This window comes from Erinaceus europaeus, chromosome 1, assembly GCF_950295315.1.
Source record: "Erinaceus europaeus chromosome 1, mEriEur2.1, whole genome shotgun sequence".
Taxonomy (NCBI): Eukaryota; Metazoa; Chordata; class Mammalia; order Eulipotyphla; family Erinaceidae; genus Erinaceus; species Erinaceus europaeus.
Genome location: NC_080162.1, coordinates 32,112,238 through 32,138,840, shown reverse-complemented (window position 1 = coordinate 32,138,840; position 26,603 = coordinate 32,112,238). Strand labels below are relative to the sequence as shown.

At 44.9% G+C, this 26,603-nt stretch overlaps 2 protein-coding genes across 5 annotated transcripts in view; one reads left to right on the top strand and one right to left on the bottom strand.

Moving 5' to 3' along the window:
• Positions 1–4,776, bottom strand: part of DIDO1 (death inducer-obliterator 1) — a 78,447-nt gene extending 73,671 nt beyond the window's left edge. Inside the window, exon 1 of one of the 3 annotated variants that reach the window (XM_016186943.2) lies at positions 4,557–4,776. The gene's annotated coding sequence lies outside the window, so the exon portion shown is untranslated. The other 2 variants (XM_060176964.1, XM_060177034.1) reach the window with 2 other exon arrangements.
• Positions 4,777–4,799: 23 nt separating this feature from the next.
• On the top strand, positions 4,800–14,359 carry GID8 (GID complex subunit 8 homolog). Of its 2 annotated transcripts, none has more exons than XM_007520314.3 (5): positions 4,800–5,013; positions 8,969–9,098; positions 11,357–11,553; positions 12,034–12,231; positions 13,452–14,359. In XM_007520314.3, exons 2-5 carry the CDS (start codon positions 8,981–8,983, stop codon positions 13,623–13,625), a joined length of 687 nt encoding a protein of 228 aa, XP_007520376.1. In that variant the 5' UTR covers positions 4,800–5,013; positions 8,969–8,980; the 3' UTR covers positions 13,626–14,359. The 2 variants fall into 2 exon arrangements, with proteins under 2 accessions (XP_007520376.1, XP_060033692.1); XM_060177709.1 differs by lacking the exon at positions 4,800–5,013 and adding an exon at positions 5,198–5,441.
• Positions 14,360–26,603: the final 12,244 nt, after the last annotated feature.

Sequence of the window (26,603 nt, the reverse complement as noted above, 5' to 3'; positions counted from 1 at the left end):
TTGATTGTATGGGGTAGTTTTTAACTGACTGGTTGCTACTACTTAGAATTATGAACTCACTAGAAGCCAATTCCCACTTTTCTTTTTTTCCTCTCTTAAGGACAATATCAATGTCATATAGATAGTATTTTTCTTTTAATTTTTAGAACTTATTTTATGAGCAAAGTATGAGTGAATGAAGCAGATACCAGAAAACCATTTTTGTAGCTTTTGTAGTGTCAGAGAGCAAATATAGGGTCATCTGTATGCAAGTCTTAGTGCCAGGGGATCCAAGTTCAAGCCCCTGGTCTCCACCTGCAGGAATTTTCATAACCGAGTCGAGTAGTGCTGCATGTATCTATCCCTCTTTCTCCCCATCACACTTTTCCTTTCAAATTCTCTGTCTGTACCCAAAAATAATTATTTTCAAAAGCTTGACTGCAAGTCATGAAAGTATGCAAAGTGTGGAAGAGTTTTACCACCATTATTTTTATTATTTAAAAATTTTCTTAGACTTTAAATTTTTTATTTATTTATTTAATAGGACAGAGAGAACTTGAGAGGGGGAGGAGGGAGAGAGATCTTAAAAGAGATACCAGCAGTGCTGCTTCATCACTAGTGAAACTCCTCCCATGCAGAAGGGAAAAAAAAAAAGAAAAAGTTTGGAAGTGCTATTAAGAGAAGTATTGAAGGGTTTATTACTTCTTCTTCTTCTTCTTCTTTTTTTTTTTTTTGTCTCCAGGGTTATTGCTGGAGCTCTGTGGAATCCACTACTGCTGGAGGTGATTGTTTCCCTCTTGTTGCCCTTGTTTTATTGTTGTGGTTATTGTTATTCTTGTCATTGATGTCATTGTTGTTGGATAGGTCAGAGAGAAATGGAGAGAGGGGAAGACAGAGGGAGAAGAGAAAGACCTGCAGGCCTGTTTCACCACCTGTGAAATGACCCCGTGCAGGTGGGGAGCCGGGGCTGGAACCGGGATCCTTAGACGGGTCCTTAGTGCAGTGTGTGTGCTTGACCCGCTGCGCTACCGCCCGACCCCCTAGATTGATTAGTTTTTAAAGCACTTTTTAAAAATATTTATTTATTTCCTTTGTGTTGCCCTTGTTGTTTTTATTATTGTTGTAGTTACTGATGTTGTCATTGTTGGATAGGACAGAGAAATTGAGAGGAGGGGAGGACAGAGAGGGGGACAGAAAGATAAGACACCTGCAGACCTGCTTCACCGCTTGTGAGTGTAGCCGTTATTGTTGTCATAGCTGTTGTTGTTGGATAGGACAGAGAGAAATTGAGAGAAGAGGGGAAGACAGAGAGGAGGAAAGAAAGATAGAGACTTGCAGACCTGCTTCACCACTTGTGAAGCGACCACCCCTGCAGGTGAGGAGCAGGGGCTCGATCCTGGATCCTTAACACCAGTCCTTGAGCTTTGCACCATGTGCACTTAACCAGCACTTCCAAACTTTCAAAATCACCTGAGTGTGGAGAACAGCAGGCGCGCTGATGACAGGGAATCTTAGTCAACCTGCAGTCACTGCCTCAGAGTGACTGATGGGTCCTGCACCACCCTCCTCTTTCATACTCCCCAACCTGGCTCTTGACTGCATGTTGGTGCCTTCTGGATTCGAATCCCGGCCTGTTTGTTCCATGCATTCTCCACATGGGACTTCAGACACATGCCATGTTACTCTACTGTCAGATCCAGAGCCACCCACTCAGTAGTTCCTACATCTCCACCTGCAGACCTCAAAACCTAACATACAATTTTCAGCTCCAGACTTTAGGGCCTCCTCACCCAAGCAGACCTATTCAAAAGATAATCCCACCCTACAAAACCAAAGTTCGGAATTTCTTAACACATCTGCTCCCACTCAGCCACCAAATCCTGAGATCCAGTCCACCTACCTGCTCACTTCTCTAACAGTTGCTGCACAGCCCCAATCGCTTTGAAAAGTGTTTAACACATTAGCTGTCTTCATTTTACCCCCATTCACCTCTGTCCTCTAAAGTGTTCCTTTTCTCTCTTTCATTTATTTATTATTGGCTAGAGACAGAGAGAAATTGAGAGATAAAGAAGATAGAAAGACACCGCAGCCCTGCTTCACCACTCATGAAGCTTTCTTTCCCCCCTATTAAGTGGGGACCAGGGGGTTTAACCCAGGTCCTTGTACACTATAATGTGTGCACTGAACCAGGTGCGCTACCACCTGACCCCAAGCGTTCTGTTTCTCAAATGTCACTAAACACCTTGCTCAGTCACCTGTCAAAGGGCCAGTTTGGATGAATTCAGACCGGAACACTTCTTGCAGATCACATACAGCAACTTGATGCCTTATGGCCTCAGGAGAGTCTTCTAACACTCCTACCTTGTCAAACCTCTGGCCCAAATCCTTCAGTTAATAGTTCTTTGGTGCCACTGCCCAGGATTCTGGACTTCAACCACTTTTTTCATCAGGTCAAGCCCCCATCCTTTCAGAGCTGTAGCTGCATCCTATGGGCACCTCACACTCAGCAAGGTCACACTACCCATTCTTTCCTATCCTAGTTCTCCATCATCGAGATGGTTCTTCCTCTCATGTTCTCAGTTGGTGCCACCATCATGCTCATTCACCAGGCAACACATCTGACTATCAATCTGGTTTCCCTTTTCTGTAGTTCCCACTGATACCTATCAAGGACTAATCATTTTCCTTTCTCAATGACGATCACCTTTTACCCATTTCTGTTAAAATGACATCTATCTAAGGTCCTTACTCACTTACTTCTGCACGTCCTCAACAAATATCAAATCTCCATCAAGCACTACATACTTCCATTCTGGTGAGTTTATGCTTGCCATAGTGATACAGGGCAGTGCCAAATGCCAAAGAGGGGTATTTTATGCTACCATGAGAGTATCAAGAAGCATCAGATCCAGTTTTATTTAGGAAAGCAAGCCCATCTCATAGAGTGGGGGGCTAGCCACTAACCTCCGCTCTAGAGGTCAGAGAAGAACCTAGTCAGCTGAGCACCCTCAATGAGTTGGGAGCAGACAGCAAAAGGCAGCAGTGCTAAGACTTCAGACCTGTTCACCATGGGGCAGGCAGCTGGATAACTCTGAAGGGTGAGAAGAGGACAAGAAATGGTCACCTTGCCTGCTTAGTGGGTTTCAGAAAGAACAGTCAGGACCTCCTGGAGAAGCAATTCAAGGAGCCTAGATATAGGCCTAACTATTCTGGAGAGCAGACTGAGAATAAGTAGCAGTCAGTCTCTAGATAGAATAAGAAAGTGGATTAGGAGATCTTGCAAGCCAGTTAGCTATTGGGGGAGGGACAATAACTTGCGGTCTAAAGAGAGGGCATACTGGAAACCTCTTTGGACTGGAAGGAATATTCTTTCCTCAGGGCACTGGTTTTCAAGCTCTGTGCTTGGTGTGCCCTTGAAAACAACTTCAAATCTCTGCATTGGCCTGCTTTTGCATACAAACACACTTGACCCCCTTTCAAGTAGACATCTGACTTGGTTTACATAGCTATGCAGTTATACTGGACTTAATTACTGGCATGTCCTGCATCTGCATTTTAAAGAGCCTTGTGTTAAAACCTTTGACCTGCAAATTTAATGGAAAAGGCCCACCGCTCATTATAAAACTTAGTTGTCCAATTGGCTTGTTTTCTGCGAGAAACCCAACACCACTTTTGCCTTATTCAGTTCCCGGAAACCATCTAACCTTTGACTTCTAATTCAGGAAGTCATCAGCTTCGGTGAAATAAGAAGCTGCCCCCTCCAGTTCCCTCCTGAAACCCTCTAAAATGGTCTACTGGGCAGCAGTAGATACCATAATGGTTATGCAAAGAAACTCTTATGCATGAGACTCGTAAGTTCCAAGTTCAATCCCCTGTACCACCATAAGCCAGAGCTGAGCACTGCTCTGGTTTAAAAAAAAAAAAAAAAAAAGGTTGGGTTGGGGAGAGAGCATAGTGGTTATGCAAAAGCCTTTCAAACCTAAGGCTCTGAGGTTTAATCCCCAGCACCACCATAACTGAACAGTGTTTTGGTTGGTCTCAGAAAAAAAAAAATTGTCTAGCCTACTCTGCAGCACGGGAATCCCGCTACGACCGTGCTCTGCTTGTTAAGATTGCGCTCTTGAGTAGACAAACAAGCAAATACATGCATAGACGTGTAACCCTGGGTCACCGCGGTCACTAGGTTCCAGCCCAAATACAGGAACATCCTGTGGAGGCAGGCGCGGTACCTCGGGACCCCATGGCACAGCCCGTAGCCCCTGCCCCGCCTGAGCTGTTTAGGAGTCACCGGCCCTGAGTCAGGGGCGCTCCCGGGGAGGCAAGGACCACCGACCCCGCGAAGGCAGGGCGCATCGAGAGCTGGCGGGAGACGCCCCTTGGGTAGGTCCACTTCCGTTGACTCCTCTGCAGCGAGCAGGTGGCGCTCAACGACACGGCCGGATGAGACTCGGAGTCGACCAACGACAGAAGTCCGACCCACGGACCATTCAGTCTTTTCCCTGGCTGGTTCCCCAACGCGATGTCGGGAGGAGACCGCGCTTTCCCCCCTGGCCCGCCCCATTGCCCTCCTGGCTCACACAAGCGACGGAAGAGACGCAGTGACCTTCGCCTCGGACTCAGTCTAGATGTCGCCAACCAGCTTGAAGTTACCCCCACAACGACGCCTCGACGGCAGCCATATTGCCCAGGGCGGCCGACACCTTTTGACTCTCGCGCCAACCCGTAGAGCGACGGTGGCGTGAGTGGAGTACTACGCAAGGGCGGAAGTTTAGACGTCCCGCGCTTCCGGTGGTTGCCGCGCCACGCCTCCTCACAGGAGCACTGGATTGGCTGCTGGTTCGCGATCTCGCGGGAAGTGTTTGAGGGGGAGGCCGCCGGTCTCTCTGCCCTTCGGTTCCCCGCCCCTGCCTCCGCCCCCGCTTCGTCCCCGCCTCCGCCAGCGTCTGCCGGGCACCACCGCTGCTGCCCCTCCCCGTCCGGCCCGCCCCGGAGCGGCCGCGGACACCGCGCAGCGCGGGCGGCGGAATTCGCAAGGTAAGATGGCCGCGGATGGCCGGAGCGGCCTGGCCTAGCATCCCCAGGAGAGCCGGGGACGGGCGGGGCCCGGGATCGGTACGGAGGCCCGATGGGGGCCGGGCGGGGACCTGGTGGGGCGGGCTGGAGCCCGGACTGGGCCAGCATCTTGAGGGCGCTGTTCTGAGCAGGTGTCAGAATTGGGGCGAGTTCGTGATCGAAGCGGGATCCTCTGCATTTGCAAGTCTAGCTGCCTCTTTTCTCCTCGGCCGAAGTAAAGTCCTTACCGCGTGGTACTTGCGGTTCCACTGTCCGTAGGCGGCATAGGCGCCAAGCGTTCGCAAGCGGCGGCCAACTAGGATAGTGGTAGTTATTTGCAACTTCGCACGCCTGTCTCTGGAGAGAATGATTTTATAGAACAGAATGACTTCAGAGTAGAAGCTGAGCTGGTGAGAACCGAAAGCGAGGACTTCTTATTTCCAGAATTAAAATATATATGATTTCCTCTTGAAATATTTAACTGTCTTCCTACAAAAAAAAAAAAAAAAAAAAAAAACGGGAGAAAGTTGCTGGTGCGATCGCTGCTGATTCCCCATTGAAAATTGAGAGAAAGATGTCTTGTCACTTTGAATTGTTGTCTAGAAATAAACATTCCCTTGAGCGAGTAGCTCCCAGAGTCGGGCATCTGTAGAATGACGACATCTGGTTTTGTTTGAGTGCAAGGTCCTTCTGCTATGTGCCTACCCAAGCCTTTGAGCCCCCAAGTCTCCCAGTGTCTGAAGAACGTCTTGCACTCTCGCTGGATGGTCTTTGTTAAATTCAACTTTTGGTACCATTTTGGGGGCAGAGTATTCCCATAGTTGTGCTCTGGACCTATAATCCAGGTGCCTGTTTGACTTCTCCAGCTGTGTATCTAATAGCCCAAACTTGCCCTGCTTCTCAAACCTGTTCTTCTCCAAGCCCTTCCTTCTTTGTAGCCAGTCCTCCAAGGTCTCAAGCTTGAAGTCTCCACTATCTTCGAGTCTTATTTCTCCTTGTTTTATTCAGCAGCAAGGTCTGTTAACTGTCAAGATCTTGTTTTGTATTGCCCCTTCTGCTCTTTGTGTGTTCTTGTCTGGGTAACTCTTTACTCAGCTCTTTATACACCACATTTACCTGTAGTCAAAGGGGCAATAGAGTTGTCTTTTTTAAGCTTTTAACTATATTAAAGCAGTTTAGTGTGTACTGCTTAGTATAAAGTAATGTCCATGATGTATTTACCATTGGCAGAGTATAAAAATGAAGTGGACAGTGATGGGCTCACCACCTGTTATCTCAAGAGCCCAACTGGTGCCCTAGGAGGACACCTCTAGATCCATACAGCCAGCCACCTTGTGAATTTGATGGCTCATGCCCTTACTTAGAAAGAAAAAAAAAGTTTTGCCAAATTTATGTGTTGCTCTCTAAAGCACATGCTATGTTGTGTGTGTGTGTGTTGTTTTGTTTTGTTTTGTTGTTTACAAGCTATGTTGGACCTCTGCTGCAACTTCATCCAACTAGGTTATGAGAGTCCTCCATGTGGTTGTGCTCATTCATTTTATTAACATACCGAACATACTGTGTTAGTGTGTTCTGTTGTGTAAATGCCTGATTACAGTTCTACAATCCAAATAGCTCTCAAAGTCAAATGTTCTTGTTTTTGATCAATTTGATGTCAAAACTAAACTGTTTAATAGCTTGTTATTACTTAGTATGAGTACTGGCGCATTACACTAAGTAAATAGTAATTGATTATAGAGTGCTACTCGAGAACTCAGTGAGGAGGTTACAGCACATTAAGTAATGTGTACAGGCTGAAAATTTCTGAATTCCAAAACATCTGCCCAAAGTTTAGAACTGGGGTCGTTCTGTGAGCCACAGATTACTTGTGCATGCTACTGTTAAGTGAACATCTGTCCATTTCTGCCATTTGAGCAGTGACTGTGAATAGGCTTGTCTGTTGGATGCACTGTGTGTTTTCAAAGTTCTCAGTCTAGCATGAGTAAAACTACTGAGCTGTGAGGAGCATGCAGATTCAAATTTACAAGTTCTAAAGTGTTTGCAATACTGAGTCCTTTCTAACAGCAGTGAAAAGAGTTCAGGGGCTCTCCATGTCTTCACTAACACTTGATGTTTTCACACTGCATATATGTATTCGGAGGGGAGAGAGAGAACCGGACTATAACTATTGCATATGTGATGTCAGGAATGAAACCCAGGGCGGAAGAAGTCTAAAGCCTCATCCACACTGCATCACTTCCCCGTTATACACTGTTTAGTTTTTGTCAGTATGAATAAGTTCATTAATGGCAGATTTCCTACTGGTATATGTGTTACAGTGTGTATGTAGTTATTTAGCTGCCCTTGGTTTAGACAGGAGTCTATATGACTTCAGCCTGCGAGTCCTTACTCACTGCAACCCCAGCCGCATCTTGACTTCTTGAACCCTTTGACTCTTCCATTCATCCACCTTCTTTTTTCTTTAATTTGTTTATATTTATTTATTTTCCCTTTTTGTTACCCTTGTTGTTTCTTCATTGTTGTTGTAGTTGTTATTGATGTCGTTGTTGGACAGGACAGAGAGAAATGGAGAGAGGAGGGGAAGACAGAGAGGGGGAGAGAAAGACAGACACCTGCAGACCTGCTTCACCGCCTGTGAAGTGACTCCCCTGCAGGTGGGGAGCCGGGGGCTCGAACTGGGATCCTTAGGCCGGTCCTCCAGTCCTTGCACTTGGCACCACTTGCGCTTAACCCGCTGCGCTACCGCCCAGCTCCCTCCCTATTCATCCACCTTCTAACTACCCTAATCATCGTTCTGTTCCTAAGTCCGCTTTGAGATCTCAAACATAATACTAATTTCCAGGTTTGATCTACCATCCCACCCGCTTCCTTTTACTTTTTTTTTTCTTCCAGAGCTCTGGCTTATAATGGCAATGGGTATTTAGTCTGGGACTTGGGAGCCTCAGGCATCAGAGTCTCTTTGTGATCATTATGCTATCTACCCCACCTTCCCTTTTACTTTTTACTCACATGATCACAATTGTCATAGAATTGTTTTTTTCTTACCTATTTTTATTTGACAGAGAAACTGAAAGGGTAGAGAGGGAAAAAGGGAGGAGGGAGAAGGAAAGAGAAAGAGAGAAGGGCTGGATGGTGGCACACCAGGTTAAGCATATATATTATGAGTGGCAGAGACCCACGCAAGGGTCCCAGTTCTAACCCTCAGTTCCCCACCTACAGGGGGGTTGCTTCACAAGTGCTGAAGCAGGTCTGTCAGGGAGTCTTGTCTTTCTCTCTACCTCCCCCTCCCCTCTCAGTTTTTTTGTCCTATCAAATAAATAAATAAAAATGGCCTCCAGGAGTAGTGGATTCATAGTGCAGACACGGAGCCCCAGTGATAACCCTGGAGGCAAGAGGGGGAAGGGATACCTGCATCACTGCTTCATCACTTGTGACACCCCCCTCCTCCCGCAAGGAGGGGATCAGAGCCTTGAAACTGAGTGCTTCCACATTGTAACATGTGTGCTACCACCTGGTCCTTAGAATTATTCTTTTTGGGGAGTCATGTAGTAGCACAGCAGGTTAAGCACACGTGAGGCAAAGCACAGAGACCAGCTTAAGGATCCTGGTTCGAACTCCCGGCTCTCCACTTGCAGGGGAGTTGCTTTACAAGCGGTGAAGCAGGTCTGCAGGTGTCTCATCTTTCTCTCCCCCCTCTCTGTCTTCCCCTCTTCTCTCCATTTCTCTCTGTCCTATCCAACAACGATGGCATCAATAACTACAACAACTAAAAAACAAAAATATTCTTTTTTTCTTTCTTTTTGTTTTATTTTTTTACCAGAGCACTGCTCAGCTCTGGCTTACGGTGATGCAAGGGATTGAACCTGGGACTTCGGAGCCTCAGGCAAGAGAGTTTCTTTGAATATAGAATTATTCTTAACATACTTTTTCCCTGTAGAAATAGATCAGAATGAGTTATGCAGAAAAACCCGATGAAATCACGAAAGATGAGTGGATGGAAAAACTCAATAACTTACATGTGCAGCGAGCAGACATGAATCGGCTCATCATGAACTACCTAGTCACAGGTAACTACTTGCGATAAGGATGCCACCCTTGATTTTGTTTTGCAAAGTAAGGAAGTGAAGGGCAGCTACCAAATGGTTTCACTCCTGTGTGGAATATAGAGAATTGAAACGTGAACTTGGGAAAATAAAAGGAATCCTTGGGAGAACTATGGGGAGGGTGGAGGCACAGAGTTTGGGTGGTGGGAGTGGTGTGGAATTACGCCTTTTAATCGTATAAATCACTAATAAAATAAGAATGCTACTTAGTGAATGCAATCCTCCTTTTATGTACACACACAATTGTACCACTAAAGTCCTATGGAAAGTTATGTTATGTTCAAGTATTTAAATTAGCAGTGCTAACATAATAAATTTGTAAGTTACCATGATAAACATCTCTGCTGGAGATGAGATTCTTTCCAGTCTCAGACCCAAGGCAAAAGCCTATTTCTTGACCTTTGGTGTTTTGTCTTTGTTAATAGTCAAGATAATGTGGGCTGAGGAGATAGCATAATGGCTATGCAGATGACTTTCATGCCTGAGCTTCTAGGTTCAGTGCCTAGCACCACCATAAACCTGAGCTGACCAGTGCTTTGGTAAAAGAAAAGCTGAAGGGAGTTGGGCGGCAGTGCAGCGGGTTAAACGCACGTGGCGCAAAGTGCAATGTCCGGCTCCCCACCTGCAGGGGAGTCACTTCATAGGTGGTGAAGCAGGCCTGCAGGCATCTCTCTGTCTCTCTTCCTCTCTATCTCCCCCTTCTCTCTCAGTTTCTCTCTATCTCTATCCAGTAACAAATAAAAAAAGTGTTTGAAAAAAAGAAAAACTGAAGGGGGGGCAGGTGGTGGCATACCTGGTTGAGCACACATGTTACAGTGCACAAGGATCTGGATTCGAGCCCCCAGACCCCCCTGTCGGGGAAAGCTTTGTAAGTGGTGAAGCAGTGTTGCAGGTGTCTCTCTGTCTCTCCTCCTCTCTATCACCCCCTTTACTCTTGACTTCTGGCTGTCTCTACCCAATGAAAAAAGGAAAGAAAAAGAAAAACAAGTATATGTAAAGCTCAAGTAAAATTGAAAGGTGATGAAGAATCAGTGATTGGCTGGAAGGGAGGCATACACCCTGGCCCTGGTGTTGAAGAGAGGTACTAAGGTGAGAGTACCCAGGTCACTGCAGGCTGAGAAGGTGTAGTTGCTGTGACTTGCCTCACCTGGGCCAGATCTGCAGCTGAGCCTGCACAGGCTTTCTAGACCCCATAGCAATACAATTGCCCTCAGAACTGCATTCATGCCTCTGACTAGTATGTCAGAGAGTTTAGATGAGATGGAAAGGACTAAAGTACATTCTTCATTTTCTATATTTCTAGGGTGTAATTGGTAAGTCACACAAATCCCTAAGTGTGAGGATCGGGGGTTGGGCAGTAGCAAAGCAGGGTAAGCGCATGTGGCTCGAAGCACAAGGACCAGCGTAAAGATACAGTTCGAGCCCCCAGCTCCCCATCTGCGGGAGGAGGGGGTCGCTTCACAAGCGGTGAAAGCAAGACTGCAGGTGTCTTTCTCTCCTACTCACTGTCTTCCCCTCCTCTCTCGACCTCTCTGTCCTATCCAACAACAATGACAGCAATAACAATAATAACAATGATAAACAACAAGGGTAACAAAAGGGGGAAAAGTGGCCTCCGGGAGCAGTGGATTCTTAGTGCAGGCACCGAGCCCTAGTGATAATCCTGGAGGGAAAAAAAGTGTGAGGATCATATCAGGGGTTATTTAATCGAGGTGAGGAACTCTTTTTGAGAAGACCAGAGCACTGCTCAGCTCTGGTTTATGATGGCGCAGGGGATTGAACCTGGGACTTTGGAGCATCGGGCATAAAAGTCCTTTTTTTTTTTTTTAATTTATTTATTTTCCCTTTTGTTGCCCTTGTTTTGTTGTTGTTGTTATTGATGTCGTCATTGTTAGGACAGAGAAATGGAGAGAGGAGAGAAAGAAAGGCTTAGAGGGGGAGAGAAAGAGAAACACCTGCTGCAGACCTGCTTCCCCACCTGTGAAGCGACTCCCCTGCAGGTGGGGAGCCGGGGGCTCGAACCAGGATCCTTACGCCAGTCCTTGTGCTTCATACCACATGCGCTTAACCCCCTGCGGAACCGCTTGACTCCCTATGAAAATCATTTTGCATAACCACTATTCTGTCCTGCCCATGCCCCAAGTAAGGCTTTTTAGAGATAATAAAGCTTTGCTTTAATTTCTTGCTGACTTTTTGAACAATGGAGGTGATTTTGTTTTCAGAGGGCTTTAAGGAAGCAGCAGAGAAATTTCGGATGGAATCTGGGATTGAACCTAGTGTGGACTTAGAGACACTTGATGAACGAATCAAAATTCGTGAGATGATACTGAAAGGCCAGATCCAGGAAGCAATTGCTTTGATCAACAGCCTCCATCCAGAACTTCTGGACACAAACCGCTATCTTTATTTCCACCTGCAAGTGAGTTTTGATTGAGAAGTCTCTGATTTTCAAACATGCTTGATATATTAAGATTGTGATGATTTATAAGCAACAAGTCTAGGGCAAAATGAGAAAGCTCACTTGTATAGTGTGCTGTTTTGCCATGTATGTGACCCAGTCCCTGCTACACTGAAGGAAGCTTTGATGCTATGGTCTCTTTCACTCTTTCTCTGCCTCTCTGTTTCTATCAAAAAACAAAACAAAACAAACAAACAAAAAAACCCTCCATCATAACAAGTCTAATTTGTGTTATTGTTGTCTTTATTTGCATAGATGTTTAAGTTAACTGTTGTCTGATGTATTTCAGAATCTATTTCTTGCTTTAAAGTTGAAAACGCTAGTTGAAAACTCTGAGCTTTGAGATATCCTTTTAAACAGAAATCAGTGCCACACTGTGATAGCTTATTGCCTGGCATGTGATGTCTGAGCCTGTTTGCCTCTGCCTTTGCCAATGACCAGCAACAGCACTTGATTGAGCTGATCCGCCAGCGGGAGACAGAGGCAGCTCTGGAGTTTGCCCAGACACAGCTGGCAGAGCAAGGCGAGGAGAGCAGGGAGTGCCTGACCGAGATGGAACGCACACTGGCTCTGCTGGCCTTTGATAATCCTGAAGAATCACCCTTTGGAGACCTCCTTAATATGATGCAGAGGCAAAAGGTAAAGATCCATGAAAGGAAAGATTTCTTTCATTCTTCATGGATATTCAAAATGGAATTACCTGAGAAAACGGCTGTTTGATGAGAGCATAAAAATACCAAGCCTCGGGAGTCAGGCAGTGGCGCAGCAGGTTAAATGCACGTGGCACGAAGCGCAAGGACCGGTATAAGGATCCTGGTTCGAGCCCCCCGGCTCCCCACCTGCAGGGGAGTCACTTCAGGTGTCTTTCTCTCTCCCTCTCTGTCTTCCTTCCTCTCTCCATTTCTCTCTTGTCCTATCCAGCAACAACAAGAACAATAATAACTACAACAATAAAACAACAAGGGCAACAAAAGGAAAAATAAATATTTTTAAAAAATTTTTTTTAAAAATATTTTTTAAAAATATCAAGCCTCTGGGAGTCAGGTGGTAGCACAGTGGGTTAAGCACACATGGTGTGAAGTGCAAGGACCGGCATAAGGATCCCGGTTCGAGCCCCCGGCTCCCCACCTGCAGGGGGTCGCTTCAAAGGCAATGAAGTAAGTCTGCAGGTGTCTTTCTTCCTCTCTGTCTTCCCCTCCTCTCTCCATTTCTCTTCTGTCCTATCCAACAATGATGACATCAATAATAACAACAATAATAACCAACAATAAAACAAGGGCAACAAAAGGGAATAAATAAATAGTTAAAAAATATATATCAAACCTCCACTGGTTTCTCTCATTTATCATTTTTTTAAATTTCTTTATTGGGGGATTGATGCTTTACTGTCAGCAGTAAAACGCAGTGGTTTGTACATGCATAACATTTCTTTTTTATTATCTTTATTAATTGAAAAGAGATAGTCAGAAATCGAGAGGGAAAGGAGAGATAGAGCAGGAGAAAGAGAGACACCTGCAGCCCTGTTTCACCACTTGCAAAGCTTTCCCCTTGCAGGTGGAGACCAGGAGCTTGAGCCATGCATAACATTTCCACATAACAACACAACCCCCCACTAGGTCCTTCTCTGCCATCATGTTTCAGGACCCGAACCCTCCCCCAGAGTCTTTTACTTTCATTTATCTTAACCATCTTTTCATTTGGCCTTAGTGCCCCCAGTTGCAGACTTCTTGTTTGTTTTAATAAATAAAGAGATTCTTAAGTTAAAAGTCAGTACTAAGAAGTATAAAACACATATGAAAATAGAGTCTTGCTGATGTTCTAGGTATGTGATTGCTTTTATGGATGTATTTATTTTCTAGGTGTGGAGTGAAGTTAACCAAGCTGTACTAGATTATGAAAATCGTGAATCAACACCCAAGCTTGCGAAATTACTGAAACTACTCCTTTGGGCTCAAAATGAGCTGGACCAGAAGAAAGTGAAATATCCCAAAATGACAGACCTCAGCAGAGGTGTGATCGAGGAGCCCAAGTAGGGTACGTGCACGTGGACCCCGTGGCACTGCGCAGCTCAGGAGTGTCCATCTGACCTAAAGATTTGTTGTACTGCAGTAGAAAGCTCTTTCCCCCTTTCCTTTCTTTTGACCTGGCATCTACTTTAGAGGGGAAAAAATGGCCCTGCTAAGTGCTGGAAAACTTGCAGTGAAGACACAATCTCTTTGGAAGTCTGATGTGGACTCACCAGCCCCTTTTGAAAGAAGTGCCCACTCCTCGAGCATGGGGGTTTGGCTGCCGGAGAACTTGGTTTGCCGCTGAGAGCTGGCTCCTAGGGAGTACCTCCCAAGAAGCGCTGAGCATCGCCTTTCTTTCAGTTACCATCTAGCAGACAGCACCTGATCTCCTATATTGTTGGGTCTTCATGTGGAAGTTGTTCCTTACTCCTTGGGTTTTCTGTTTCTTCCCTCCATAGGAAAGACTATAAAAATTTGTAAATCCTAATTCAAAGACTGTAAAGATACTGAGTTTGCTTTATTCCTTTTCAGTCTAGGTTGTGTGGCCTTTGGGGAGGTGTGTGTGTGTGAGTCAGGGGCAGGGTTATGTGCTTTTTAATTTTTTAATATATATTTTGGTGCTGTGTGTATGTGGTGAGAGACTCCCAGTGGATCGATGAACCATTTCTTCTAGGCTATTTTGTTGAAAATAAAGATTTCTCTCTGATTTCAATAATGACCAAAATGGCCTATAAAAAGCTTTACTCATCTCAAACAAATGTTTTGTTTTGGGTTCCTTTTCTTGTATCTGGGGGCAGTGATATCTAGTCCCTGAACTGGAAGACCTTGATGGTCAAAGGGCTCATGCAAGTGGGCAGCACCTTGGCTAAGTATGACCAGCTCGGATGACCTGTACTTCAGCCTGTGACTGTCACAAATTAGTCAGCTCTGGAGATGGCCCTCTGTGCTCTCGTTTGTTCTCTGGCTGGCAACAAACTCAGAAGTGACCAAGGAGCAGCAGGTGAGGCACACATACCTTTGTAACAGCACATCCATGTATGTTTGATTTTAGGGTAGCCTGTCACTGGCTTTTGGCATGGGAAGTGGATTTTTGACTCCCCGGGGCAAGTTTGGTGGAGCTGGGGTGGTGGTGGTTGAGTGCTGCTGGGTGTCTCTGCTTGTCCTCTCCTCCCCACTGCTTAAGTGACAGGAATTCAATCCTCCCTCTAAGGATGCTTCATGTGTGGTGAAACAGACTGTTCTAGCATCCAAGGTTTTCCAGAAAAAAACACCAGTTGCAACTGTGTTTGAGTCAGGTGCCTGGGTACCTAAGGGAGCACGTGGCTGGCCTGCAGGCTTGAGCTCCACTTCTCGTTCATTTGGAGTCTGAGATTGGTCATAACTTGTTTTCAGGCTCTCTGCTAGCTTCTAAGGGCAGGATGTTTTGGTGGCATTGACGTTCCATGGGTGCTTTGCATAATTCAGTCCAGGTGCAAAGGTGAAGTTGCTATAGTCTGTAGCCACTCCAGCCTCTGGACAGGCCTCAGGGCTACTCTTTGGATCTTATAAGAGTATATTGGGAGTCTGCCTGTTTCCTGTGGGAGTGGTGTGCCTACCCTGAGTCTCAGCAGATGCTAACTTGCCTTCAGGTCATTTCTTCTAAGGTTTGAGCACAGTAAGTTAGAAGGGATTTTAATGTTAAGATTATGAATAGTTGGGTGGGGGGAGATAGCATAATGGTTATGCTCTGGTGTTAAAAAAAATACTTTGAATAGTTGAAACTATATTTCTGAAAAGCACTAGGTAATTCCACATATTCCTAAGTATCTTTATTAGTAGTATGTATATATGTGCATAACTAATATGTAATAACATTCTTCAAAGGGGAAGACTGAGATACACTGCAGTGGCAGTCTTGTACACAAGCGCATGGGCCCCAGATCTGAGTTTTGTCATCACATGAACCAAGATTACACTACATAGTTAGGAGTCTTAAGTGTTTATTTTTGATATACCAGTTCAGTGAACAGTTGTCAGTGCTAAAGACCACCATGACACAGCTGTTGATGAGGCTTGGAGATTTCAGTATTTTCTTTGCAGGGTGGGTAGGTTTACAAACTTTTCCTGTTCATGGCATTTTTACAGTCTTTTTTTTCAATGATCAAACTAAGATACTTGGAGATACTGAGCATTATGAATAATTTGACTTTTCTGCTTTGTCTTGTTTGGATCTCACTTGATTAAAACATGTTTCAAAGAGGTGTTTGGGGGGGGGCAGTGGTTGTGCACCACAGTGCACAGGGACCCAAGTTCAAACCCCTGGTCCCCACCTGCAGGGGGAAAGCTTCACCAGTGGTGAAACAGGGCTGCAGGTGTCTCTCTGTCTCTCTCCCTTCTCTGTCTCCCCTCTCCTCTCAATTTCTGTTTTTATCCAATAAATAAAGATAATAAAAATTATTTTTAAAAAAGAGGTGTTTTCTTTTTACACTTTATTGTAGAAAGTGCCTTGAAATAAAATTAAGACTGCTTGTACTCTGTGTTCTTAATAGGAAATATGGAATGATGCCTAGTTTGGAATCTTTCTGAAGTATGGGTACTATAACAAAGCAAATCAGAGAGCCTGGGAGATAGCATAGTGGTATGTCTGAGGCCCTCAAGTCCCAGGTTCAATCTCTAAGCATCACCATAAGCGAGGGCTGAGCAGTGCTCTGGTTAAAAAAAAAACTAGCCAGATAAAACAGTGAGAACTGGGGGTTGGGTGGTAGCACAGCAGGTTAAGCGCAGTTGGCGCAAAGTGCAAGGACTGATGTAAGTATCCTGGGTCACTTCACAAGCCTTGAAAGAGGTCTGCTGGTGTCTTTCTCTTCCCATCTCTGTGTCCCCTCCTCTTTCAATTTTTCTCTGCCCTATCCAACAACAACATCAATGACAATAGTAACAATAACAACAAGGGCAACAAAATGGGGAAAAACAGCCTCCAGGAGCAGTGGATTGTAAATGCAGGCACCGAGTCCCAGGAATAATCCTGGAGGCAAAAAGAGAGAATAAATATTTTGCCATTTAATATTTTCAGGTTCTACAAGGTAAGTGAGGGAGTGTGGAGACTGGTTGGTATTTGAGACATTTATTTGAACCTGGTACTCAAGGCTGGGTAAAGAAACTATTTTCTGCACCTTAACAGGACTGGCTTTGAGGGTGCTTAGAGAAAGCATGATGGACAGTTTTCCTGAAGTCTGTGATCATTGCATTTTCTAATTTCTCTGCACTTTTATTTTTGGAGAGTGGCAAAAGCTGGGGTTTCAGACAAATCTCATGTTTTGGACCAAAGAGCACAGAGTATACAACAGACTTCCAGGCCTGATGTTTTGCAGTCCCAGATTCAGTCTTCAGCACTGCCACAATTCTGAGCTGAGCAGAGCACTGTCAAAAATTTTTTTTCATGTTTTATGTCAAAGATAACATCCTGGGAGTCAGGTGATGGCGCACTTGGTTAAGCACACACATTACAGTGGGCAAGAACCTGGGTTCAAGCCCCTGGTCCCCACCTGCAAGGGGAAAACTTCATGAGTGGTGAAGTTGAGCTGCAGGTATTTCTCTGTCTTTCTCTCACCATCTCCCCTTCCCTTATCAATTTCTCTCTGTCCTCTATCCAATAATAAATAAAAAGAACAGAACAATAGTACAGCCCTCCCTCAGGATTCTTACTGCCTAGTCTCAGTATGACCAGGAGACGACAGTACAGACCTCTGTGCCTGTCAGCTCTCCTACCTATTGGAGATATCACCTGTGTCCTCAGCCTAGAGTTGTGTGATGTTTGGATGCCTGTTCCACCTGTCAGGTTTGTTGTTGATTTTTTGTTTGTTTTTTACTGGAGCACTGCTTAGCTCTGGCTTACGGTGGTGCAGGGGATTGAACCTGGGACTTTGAGGCCTCAGGCATGAGTCTCTGTATAACCATATTTCAGGAAAATGTATTGCTAGGGAGTAAGACAGTGAATTACGTTCTTAGCACTAACCATTTAAAATTCTCGGGGGTTTGGGTGGTAGCGCAGCAGTTAAGCGCACCTAGCGCAATACGCAAGGACTGGCGTAAGGATCCGGGTTCGAGCCCCCGGCTCCCCACCTGCAGGGGAGTCGCTTCACAAGCAGTGAAGCAGGTCTGCAGATGTCTGTCTCTCTCCCCCTCTTCCCCTCCTCTCTCCATTTCTCTCTGTCCTATCCAACAACGATGACATTAGCAACAACAGTAGTGACAAGGGCAACAAAAGGGGAAATAAATAATAAAATTCTGTATAAAGCCATAACCTGCTGTAGGGACCTTATATATCTTTGACTCTGTAACTGTTCTTGTGGGGTCTATACACCCCCCCCACACTGTTCAAATGCAGAATAGGTTGCTTTTGCTTCCTTATCTTAATATAGTAAAAATTTTCACTTCTTCAGAATGGTCTTTTTAAAAAACTTTAATTTGATAGGATAGAGAAATTGAAAGGGAGGATAAAGAAGGAGACACCTACAATACTGCTTTACCATTTGTAACATTCTTTTTTTTTAATTTTTAAAAAAATCTTTATTGATTTTGAATAGAGACTGAGAGAAATTCGGAGGGGAGGGGGAATAGTGCAGAAGAGGGGAACCTGAAGACCTGCTTCACCACTCGTGAAGCTCTTTTTTTTTTTTTAGTATTTATTTCCCTTTTGGTGCCCTTGTTTTATTGTTGTAGTTATTATTGATGTCGTTGATGGACAGGACAAAGAGAAATGGAGGAGGGGAAGATGGAGAGAGGGGGAGAGAAAGACAGACACCTGTAGACCTGCTTCACCGCCTGTGAAGCGACTCCCCTGCAGGTGGGGAGCCGGGGGCTTGAACGGGTATAGTTATGCCAGTCCTTGTGTTTTGCGCCACCTGTGCTTAAGCTGTGCTACCACCCGACTCCCCTGCTTTAACATTTGTAAAGCTTTCCCTCTGCAGGTGGGCACTGGGGGCTTGAACCCAGGTCCTTGTGCATGGTAACGTGCATTTAATCAGGTGTATCACTGCCTGGCCCCAGAATAATCTACTGAAAGCTTTTTTTTTTTATTATTTGTCACCCATAATGATACCTTTATGAGAACAAAGAAATATGCTAATTATGTGTTTATTAGAATTGGAAGTAAAGTAGTCCTGTTCAGTTTCACTTATTAACCTTTTGCTTTGGCTCTGTTCCCACTATCCTGTTTTGTGTATGCCTGTATCTGTTGATGTATGTGTGTGTTTAGTGTTTAGCTTGAAATCTATCTTCTAGAGTTGTAGCACTTATGTCTAGTTTTATGAAGGAAAATAATTATTTGGTCCCATCTTGCAGATACTGGAGACATCATCCTAACATACCCCACCCTCAACATCAGGCACACAGTTCCCTTCTCCCAGATCTGCAAGTTCACCCCTGCACCCCAAGGTAGCCCTGGACTCCTCCTGCAAAAAGTAGGGTGAGGAGGCTAATCCACAACAACCCAGGACCCACCAGTGCAAGGGATGAGGGTACCTAGCTGACACTTCTTCCATATCAATGCTTATACCCTTGCAGGTGGTGCGTGGTTCTGGTGATACCATACTGGTGCCTAGTTTTCACTAGCAGAGCTCAGCTGACACAGCTCCCCACATGGAAAGGCCTGCTTGGAGCTTGTGCCTTAATTCTAAGATGCCATCAAGGTGCTTTTCCCTTCTTCCTCATCTTTTTTTTTTTTTTTTTACATCAGTATCAGTGTAGAATGAGGACTTGGATTAGGCCTAGATATCTCTGCAGACTTCGGTGATTGTATTCCTGCAGACATCTAGGGGTAATCAGGCCCCTAGCTCCCATGGAAGAGGGTGATGACCTCATATTGTCGATCATAGAGTCCCTGCATCTCAGGGTATGTGAGACTGAGCTTGTCTAGTATCTGTAAGTCTATAGCTCCAAGTCTAGGATCCTGGGCACAATCTGACTGCAGGACCAGAGAAAGTCCATCAGACTTATTTGTTATTTTTTATTTATTTATTTTTTTTACCAGAGCACTGCTGACCTTATGCTTGAGAGTCCAATGCTTTATCCACTGGGTGTATCATTTAAATGCACTTCAAACCTTGCCTCTAGCTAAACCATAGGATTCCCTAGCACAACTTATGTGAGACTTTAGATCAGCCTTTGGGATTTGGGGATGAAGGGTGGCAGAGCTGCATTGCCTGCCTGGATTCAAAGACACCTCATGTGTTTGGAGATAGTCAGTGACCAGGGAGAAGTGGAGTGATGTCTGGGTTCTCACTCCTCCTTTCTCATTAACAAATAAATAAAACCTTTTTTTTTAAGTGTGGGGGTGGGGGATGGGTAGGTTACACTCATTCACATGCAAATATTATGCCTGAGAACACAGGTTCAAACACTAGGTCTCCACCTGCAGTGGAGAAAATTACTCTCTGCACTCTTTTCTCTCCATATAAATATTGGATTGTCAGAAAAGTCATGATACATTTTTAAAAGAAAAATAGGAAAAAATATGACTTCTAACACTATATATATATATATATATATATATATATATATATATATAGTTTCTCGCCCCCCCCCCCCCCCCCGTCAAAAAGAAGGAAATATAAAGGCCAACAAGACTGGTGACATTATGCAGGCACAGAACCCCAGTTATAACCTTGGCGACAAAACAAAAACAAAGCAAAACACTCAGACAACTTGGAATTGTACACAGTTCCTTTTTTATTATTCATGAGAAAGGCAGAAAGAGAACAGGACATCAGCACCCTATCAGCTGGGGCCCTAGTCAGGGAGTTCTGAGATTCCCAAATAGACAAGATGGGCCTAGACCTTGAGTAGATCCCTCTCTCCATTGTTATTGGTCATCTCTATCAAGAACAACACAATAGACCCCTCTGTGGGCCCCCATAAGATCAATGATGGTAGAGAATGTACCATCCTCCAAGGGGAGGCTGAACAACATAGTCTATCTTCCACCTGGGGAAGATGGGCCCTGAAATTGGGGCAGCTTGGAACATTCCTACTCATGACCACAGAATGTGAGCTCAGATCTACAGAGATGCAGAGGTCACATAGGCTTCTAAGCTGAATATGGACCCAGATCAGATCAAATCGATGGGGTTTACAGTCAACAATGTCTATACACTTTTCCCATATTAAGGAGCTACTCTTCCCTGATCCAGCTTTCTGGTCCTTTTTCCAGCCATGACATCATCTCCCCAGACAATAACCTGGGTCCACCTGCATATCAGGTGTCAGGCTCAGAAAAAAAAAAAAAAAAAACACTAGTAATCTGTCAGCTGTGACGTGGAGGAAAGATAGAGGAGATCCGGAGCAGAGAGGGAACACAATTCTTTATTCTCACGGACACCTCAGAGTTGGGTGAGAGCACAGCAGTTCGGGCCACGTGGAACTAGCCAAAATGGCCGCCTCCTGCTATACGCTTCACCCTACTGTTCACCTATGTGAAAAACAGGTAAGAGTGAGATGGGCGGAAGAAGAAGGGCTTTATAGGGCAAAAACCTGGAGTGATGAGTCGGGACAGGATTGGTTGGGAAGGGTACTTTGAGAATATCGTATTAACTCTGACGGGAACTGGCACTAGCCTAAGGGGACATGGTGGAACAGGCGCTCTGAGAATGTCCCAACTCTCATGGAAACTGGCACTAGCCTGAGGGGACATCTGCACAGCAGTAGTCATGGGTCCTTTGGAATATAACTAAAATAGACCTACTATCTACAAAACAGAGACCCCCCCCCAAATCTTCATCTGCACTATTTCAGCCTTTAGGTTTATGATTAGTTGACAATTTGTGTGGCTTTATATGTTAACTTCTTTTAGCCACCAGGTTCCAGATGCTAGCATGATGCCAACCAGACATCGCTGGGCAGACGACCCCACCAATGTGTCCTGGAGCCCCACTTCCCCAGAGCCCTGCCCCACTAGGGAAAGAGAGAGACAGGCTGGGAGTATGGATCAACCTGCCAAAGCCCATGTTCAGTGGGGAAGCAATTACAGAAGCCAGACTTTCCACCTTCTGCACCCCATAATGTCCCTTGGTCCATGCTCCCAGAGGGATAAAGAGTAGGGAAGCTATTGAGGGGATGGCATACGGAGTTCTGGTGGTGGGAATTGTGTGGAGTTGTACTCCTCTTATCCTATGGTTTTTGTCAGTGTTTCCTTTTTATAAATAAAAATTATATATATATATATATATATATATATATATATATATATATAATTTTAAAAAGAACCAGATATCACTCTGGTACATGTGCTGCCGGGGATTGAACTTAGGACCTCATGGGTGAGAATCCAATGCTTTATCCACTGTACCACCTCTCAGACCACTACGCAGTTCCTTTTTTTTAAGAAAAAAAAAAAATTTATCTACTTATTATCAGCTAGAGATAGAAATTGAGAGGGGCGGGGAAAAGACACCTGCAGCCCTGCTTCACCACTTGTGAAACTTTCCCCCTGCAGGTAGGGACCAGGGGTTTGAACTCGGGTCCTTAACATACTGTAATGTGCAATTAACCAGATGTGCCACCACCTGGCCCCTACACAGTTCCTTATCCTGGTTTTCCTTTGCCATTTTAAATTTTTTAAATTATTTTTATTTATTTCCTTTTGTTGCCCTTGTTTTATTGTTGTAGTTATTATTGTTGTTGTTATTGATGTTGTCCTTATTGGATAAGACAGAGAGAAATGGAGAGAGGGGGGGAAGTCAGAGAGGGGGAGAGAAAGATAGACATCAGACCTGCTTCACCGCCTGTGAAGCGACTCCCCTGTAGGTGGGGAGCCAGGGGCTTGAACCGAGATCCTTACTCCAGTCCTTGTGCTTTGCGCCACTTGCTTTTAACCCATTGCGCTACTCCTCGACTCCCTCCTGTGCCATTTAATTAATACTTCAGTTTGAAAAAAAATAATTCAGTTCGAGAAGTGAAGCCTCCTTTCATTATTCAGTAGGTGCAAAATAAAATATATATATAGGGTTGTCAGAAAAGTCATGACACAAAACTATTTTGCATAAAAAAATGGGCTGGGTGGTGACGCACCTAGTTAAGCACACATGTTACAGTGCGCGAAGACCCAGGTTCAAGCCCCCAGTACCCACCTGCAGAGGGAAGGCATCACAGGTGGTGAAGATAGGTTGCAAGTGTCTCTCTCTCTCTCACCCCTTCCTTCTCAATTTCTAGCTGTCTCTACTCAGTGAGTAAATAAATAAAGATAATTTTAAAAGATATATTGTGGTCTGGAAAATGGTGCAGTGAATAGTGTTGGACTCTCAAGCATAAGGTCCTGAGTTCAATCCCCAGCAGCACATGTACTAGAGTGATACCTGGTTCTTTCTCTCCTCCTATCCCTCTCATATAAACAAAAAATTTGGGGAATCGGGCAGTAGCACAGCAGGTTAACTGCACGTGGCGCGAAGCACAAAGACCAGTATAAGGATCCTACTTCGAGCCCCTAGCTCCCTACCTGCAGGGGAGTCGCTTCACAGGTGGTAAAACAGATCTGTAGGTGTCTTTCTCTCCCCACTCTGTCTTCCCCTCCTCTCTCCATTTCTCTCTGTCCTGTCTAACAACAGCAACATCAATAACAACAACAATAATAACTACAACAACAAAAAACAAGGGCAACAAAAGGGAAAATAAATTAATTTTTTAATTTTTTTTGCACTCACCGGTGATTTAGTGGGTTCCTGAAGTCGTTCTAGTCCTGTCTTGTTTCGGTCCCAGGTGGTCTCCTTTGGTCAAATTAAAAAAATTTTTTTAAAGAAAGGTCTTACACACACACACACATATACATATATACATATATACAGATATATATATATATATAAAGTGGGTGGGGTAGATAACATAATGGTTATGCAAAGAGACTCTCATGCTTGAGGTTCCAAGGTCCCAGGTTCAATCTCTGACACCACTATAAACCAAAGCTGAGCAGTGCTCTGGTAAAAAAAAAAAAAAAAAAGAAAGAAAGAAAAGAAAAAGAAAAATAGGTTATGACTTTTCTGACAACCCCCCCACACACAATTCCTTATATATTTATATATACAGCTCAGCACTGAAGCTGTCTAGTGTCACATTCATGGTAAAGCGGCACACTATCCCAGTGAGCTATTTTGACAGCTCATGATCATCATCATCATTCAGTTTGTCCCCTTAGAGGTCCTAGCTCCAGAATTGGACTTGCTGAACTGCACAGGAAACAGGTCTAGTTCTGCTTGTTCTTCATTATAAAACACCATGCCAACTGTGGGCACTGGTTCTTTGCTTGGCTGTTTTGTTCTGGCCTGTAGTGGTGTTCTAGGAGTATATGGTGCCAGCACAACAGCAATCAGCTGAGAAACAAACCCTCCCTTCACGGACCTCTTCTCTAGCAGCACCTGAAACAGAATGAGCAGAGAGGCAGGCCCCAGTCAAGGAGCAGAGCCAGTTCTCTGAAGTCAGTGACAGCTTTGCCACCAAGATCAGCACTTCCCCTTTTGAAAGCCAGGTATAAATCTCTGTGCGCGGCCCCACAATCAGTTTCCACATTGAACCTCAGAGATCTGTTGTAGGTTGAGTATGAGTATACACAGAATCAACTAGTGTGTTTCCACCGGTCCACTGCCAATACCAGGTGTTTTTACCCTCCACCTAGCAGCACTGGCTGCCACGCTAAAGGCCCTTGCTTCCTGCTAAGCTCAGTCTAAGGAAGGTATCAGATGTTGGTCCTTGAGTTCTCAGGTCACACCATACCTGAGCCTCCCAAGGTACTCTCCCAGATCATGTGCAGCCCATGGCCTCATAAGCATTACTCTCTGAGGAGTTCCTACCTTGAATCTAGAGTATGGCAGTGGTGGGCTGGGGAAACAGCATAATGGTTATGCAAAAGATTTTCATGCCTGAGGCTCTGAGCTCCCAGGTTCAATCTCCAGCATAAGGATCCCGGTTCGAGCCCCCGGCTCCCCACCTGCAGAGGAGTCGCTTCACAGGTGGTGAAGCAGGTCTGCAGGTGTCTATCTTTCTCTCCCCTTCTCTGTCTTCCCCTCCTCCCTCCATTTCTCTCTGTCCTATCCAACAATGATGACATCAATAACAACAATAACAATAACTACAACAACAATAAAACAACAAAGACAACAAAAGGGGGTAAGCAAATTAAAAAAGAAAAGAAGTTACCAGTGTAACAATTATTATTTATTTTTTATTTTTATCTTTTTAATGTTTTATTTTATTTATTTATTTCCTTTTGTTGCTATTGTTGTTTTATTGTTGTAGTTATTATTGTTGTCATCATTGTTGGATAGGACAGAGAGAAATGGAGAGAGGAAAGGAAGACAAAGGGGGGAGAGAAAGAGAGATACCTTAAGACCTGCTTCACCACTTGTGAAGCGACTCCCCTGCAGGTGGGGAGTTGGGGGCTCAAACCGGGATCCTTATGCCAGTCCTTGCGCTTTGTGCCATCTGTGCTTAACCTGTTGCACTACTGCCCGACTCCCTAATTATTATTTTTTATTTTAATTTTAGTAATCTCTAGGCCTAGGCCTTCACTACTCTGGGCTGACTTTTTTTCAAATAGAGACAGAGAGGCAGAGAGAGGGATAGATCACAGAACCAAAGCTTCCTTCAATACTCTGGGAGTCAAATTTGAAATTGGGTTGTGCTTGATGCAAGGTCTTTAAACCAGATTGTCAGAGCCAGCAAAATAGCTCACTTGGTTAGTACACTACTTTGCCATGTGTGTGACCCATGGCATTTAAGGGTGCTTTGGTGCCATGGTCTCCTTCACTCTCTTTGTTTCTCTACTTCATTGTCTCTGAAGGAAGGAGGAAAGAAAGAAAGAAAGAAAGAAAGAAACTTAAACAAGATCTTCACCAAGAGCCTCTGCAGCAATCAGACACCATGAGGAGTAGAAACTTGTTGGGAGCCTGTCCTTAACTATTTCCAAAACTTTCTTGGAAAGGGCTGAGCTGGAATAAACTTCTCCATCTCTGTCTTGTGGGTAAGGTGACCCCCCTCCCTTTTAATTGCCACCAGGGTTATTGCTGGGGCTAGTTGCCAGCACTACAAATCCACTGCTCCTGGCAACCATTTTTTTTTCTTTCTAATTTTTATTAGATAGGACAGAGAGAAATTAAGAGGAGAGGGGAAGATAGAGAGGGATGGAGAGAGAAAGATAGATACCTACGACCTGCTTCCCTGATTGTGAAGTGTTCCTACTGCAGGTGGGGAGAAGGGTTCCAACACAGGTCCTTGAGCTTGGTAATATGTATGCTTCACCAGGTAGACCACTGCCCGGCCCCTGGTACGGTGGTATCTCTTCAGTAGGTTGTATCTAGTCAAGACAAGGTATGAAGAACCTGGGCCTAGCCACTGCCAAGACTCCAGAAGGAGACACAGTGCAGTTGGGGAGAAGAGGCAGGAGGTCTGGGGGGACATGGAAGGATGCATACTAGGGTACCCAGCTTTTGCAGGGACTGTTGTGTGGAGGACAATGGAAATGTGGTAAGGGGGGTGACACTGGGAGATGCAGTAGGTGGCTAATCATGCCACTGTGTCCAGAAGCTCACAGCCTTTCCATGGGGGTGCGCCCCTCACCTCAGTGTACAGCCTGCCTAGCTGGCCTCTCAAGTGCCATGCAGAGCTCCTGGAGTGAAGGCGCTGAAGCGAATCTTCCTTCAGTGTGATGGAGGTCAGGCTCGAACTTTGGTCGTGCTCATGACAAAGCAAGGCACTGTCCAAGTGAGCTCTCTTGCTGTGTTTTGGTGTCTCTCTGCTTCTTTCTCACACTCCCAACTGTTGCCCTCTTCCAAAAGAGAAAAAGTGAGAGTGGAAGATAGATGGTTTATCTTGGAGTCCCCCCCTCCCCCGCTTCCTCGGAGTTTTACAATCCGTGTACTCTGTTAAGATTAATATTTTTAATATTTTGTTTATTTATTTATTTACTTACTTATTTATGAGAAATATAAGAGGCAAGAGAGAAAGAACCAGACATGACTCTGGCACATATGCTGCGGGGAG

Excerpts from the sequence above, each read along its gene's own strand:
- GID8 (XM_007520314.3), top strand. The coding sequence starts at position 8,981 with ATGAGTTATGCAGAAAAACCCGATGAAATCACGAAAGATGAGTGGATG. Across the intron at positions 9,099-11,356 it reads CATGAACTACCTAGTCACAG|AGGGCTTTAAGGAAGCAGCA; the intron begins GTAACTACTTGC and ends TTTTGTTTTCAG. Across the intron at positions 12,232-13,451 it reads ATATGATGCAGAGGCAAAAG|GTGTGGAGTGAAGTTAACCA; the intron begins GTAAAGATCCAT and ends TTTATTTTCTAG.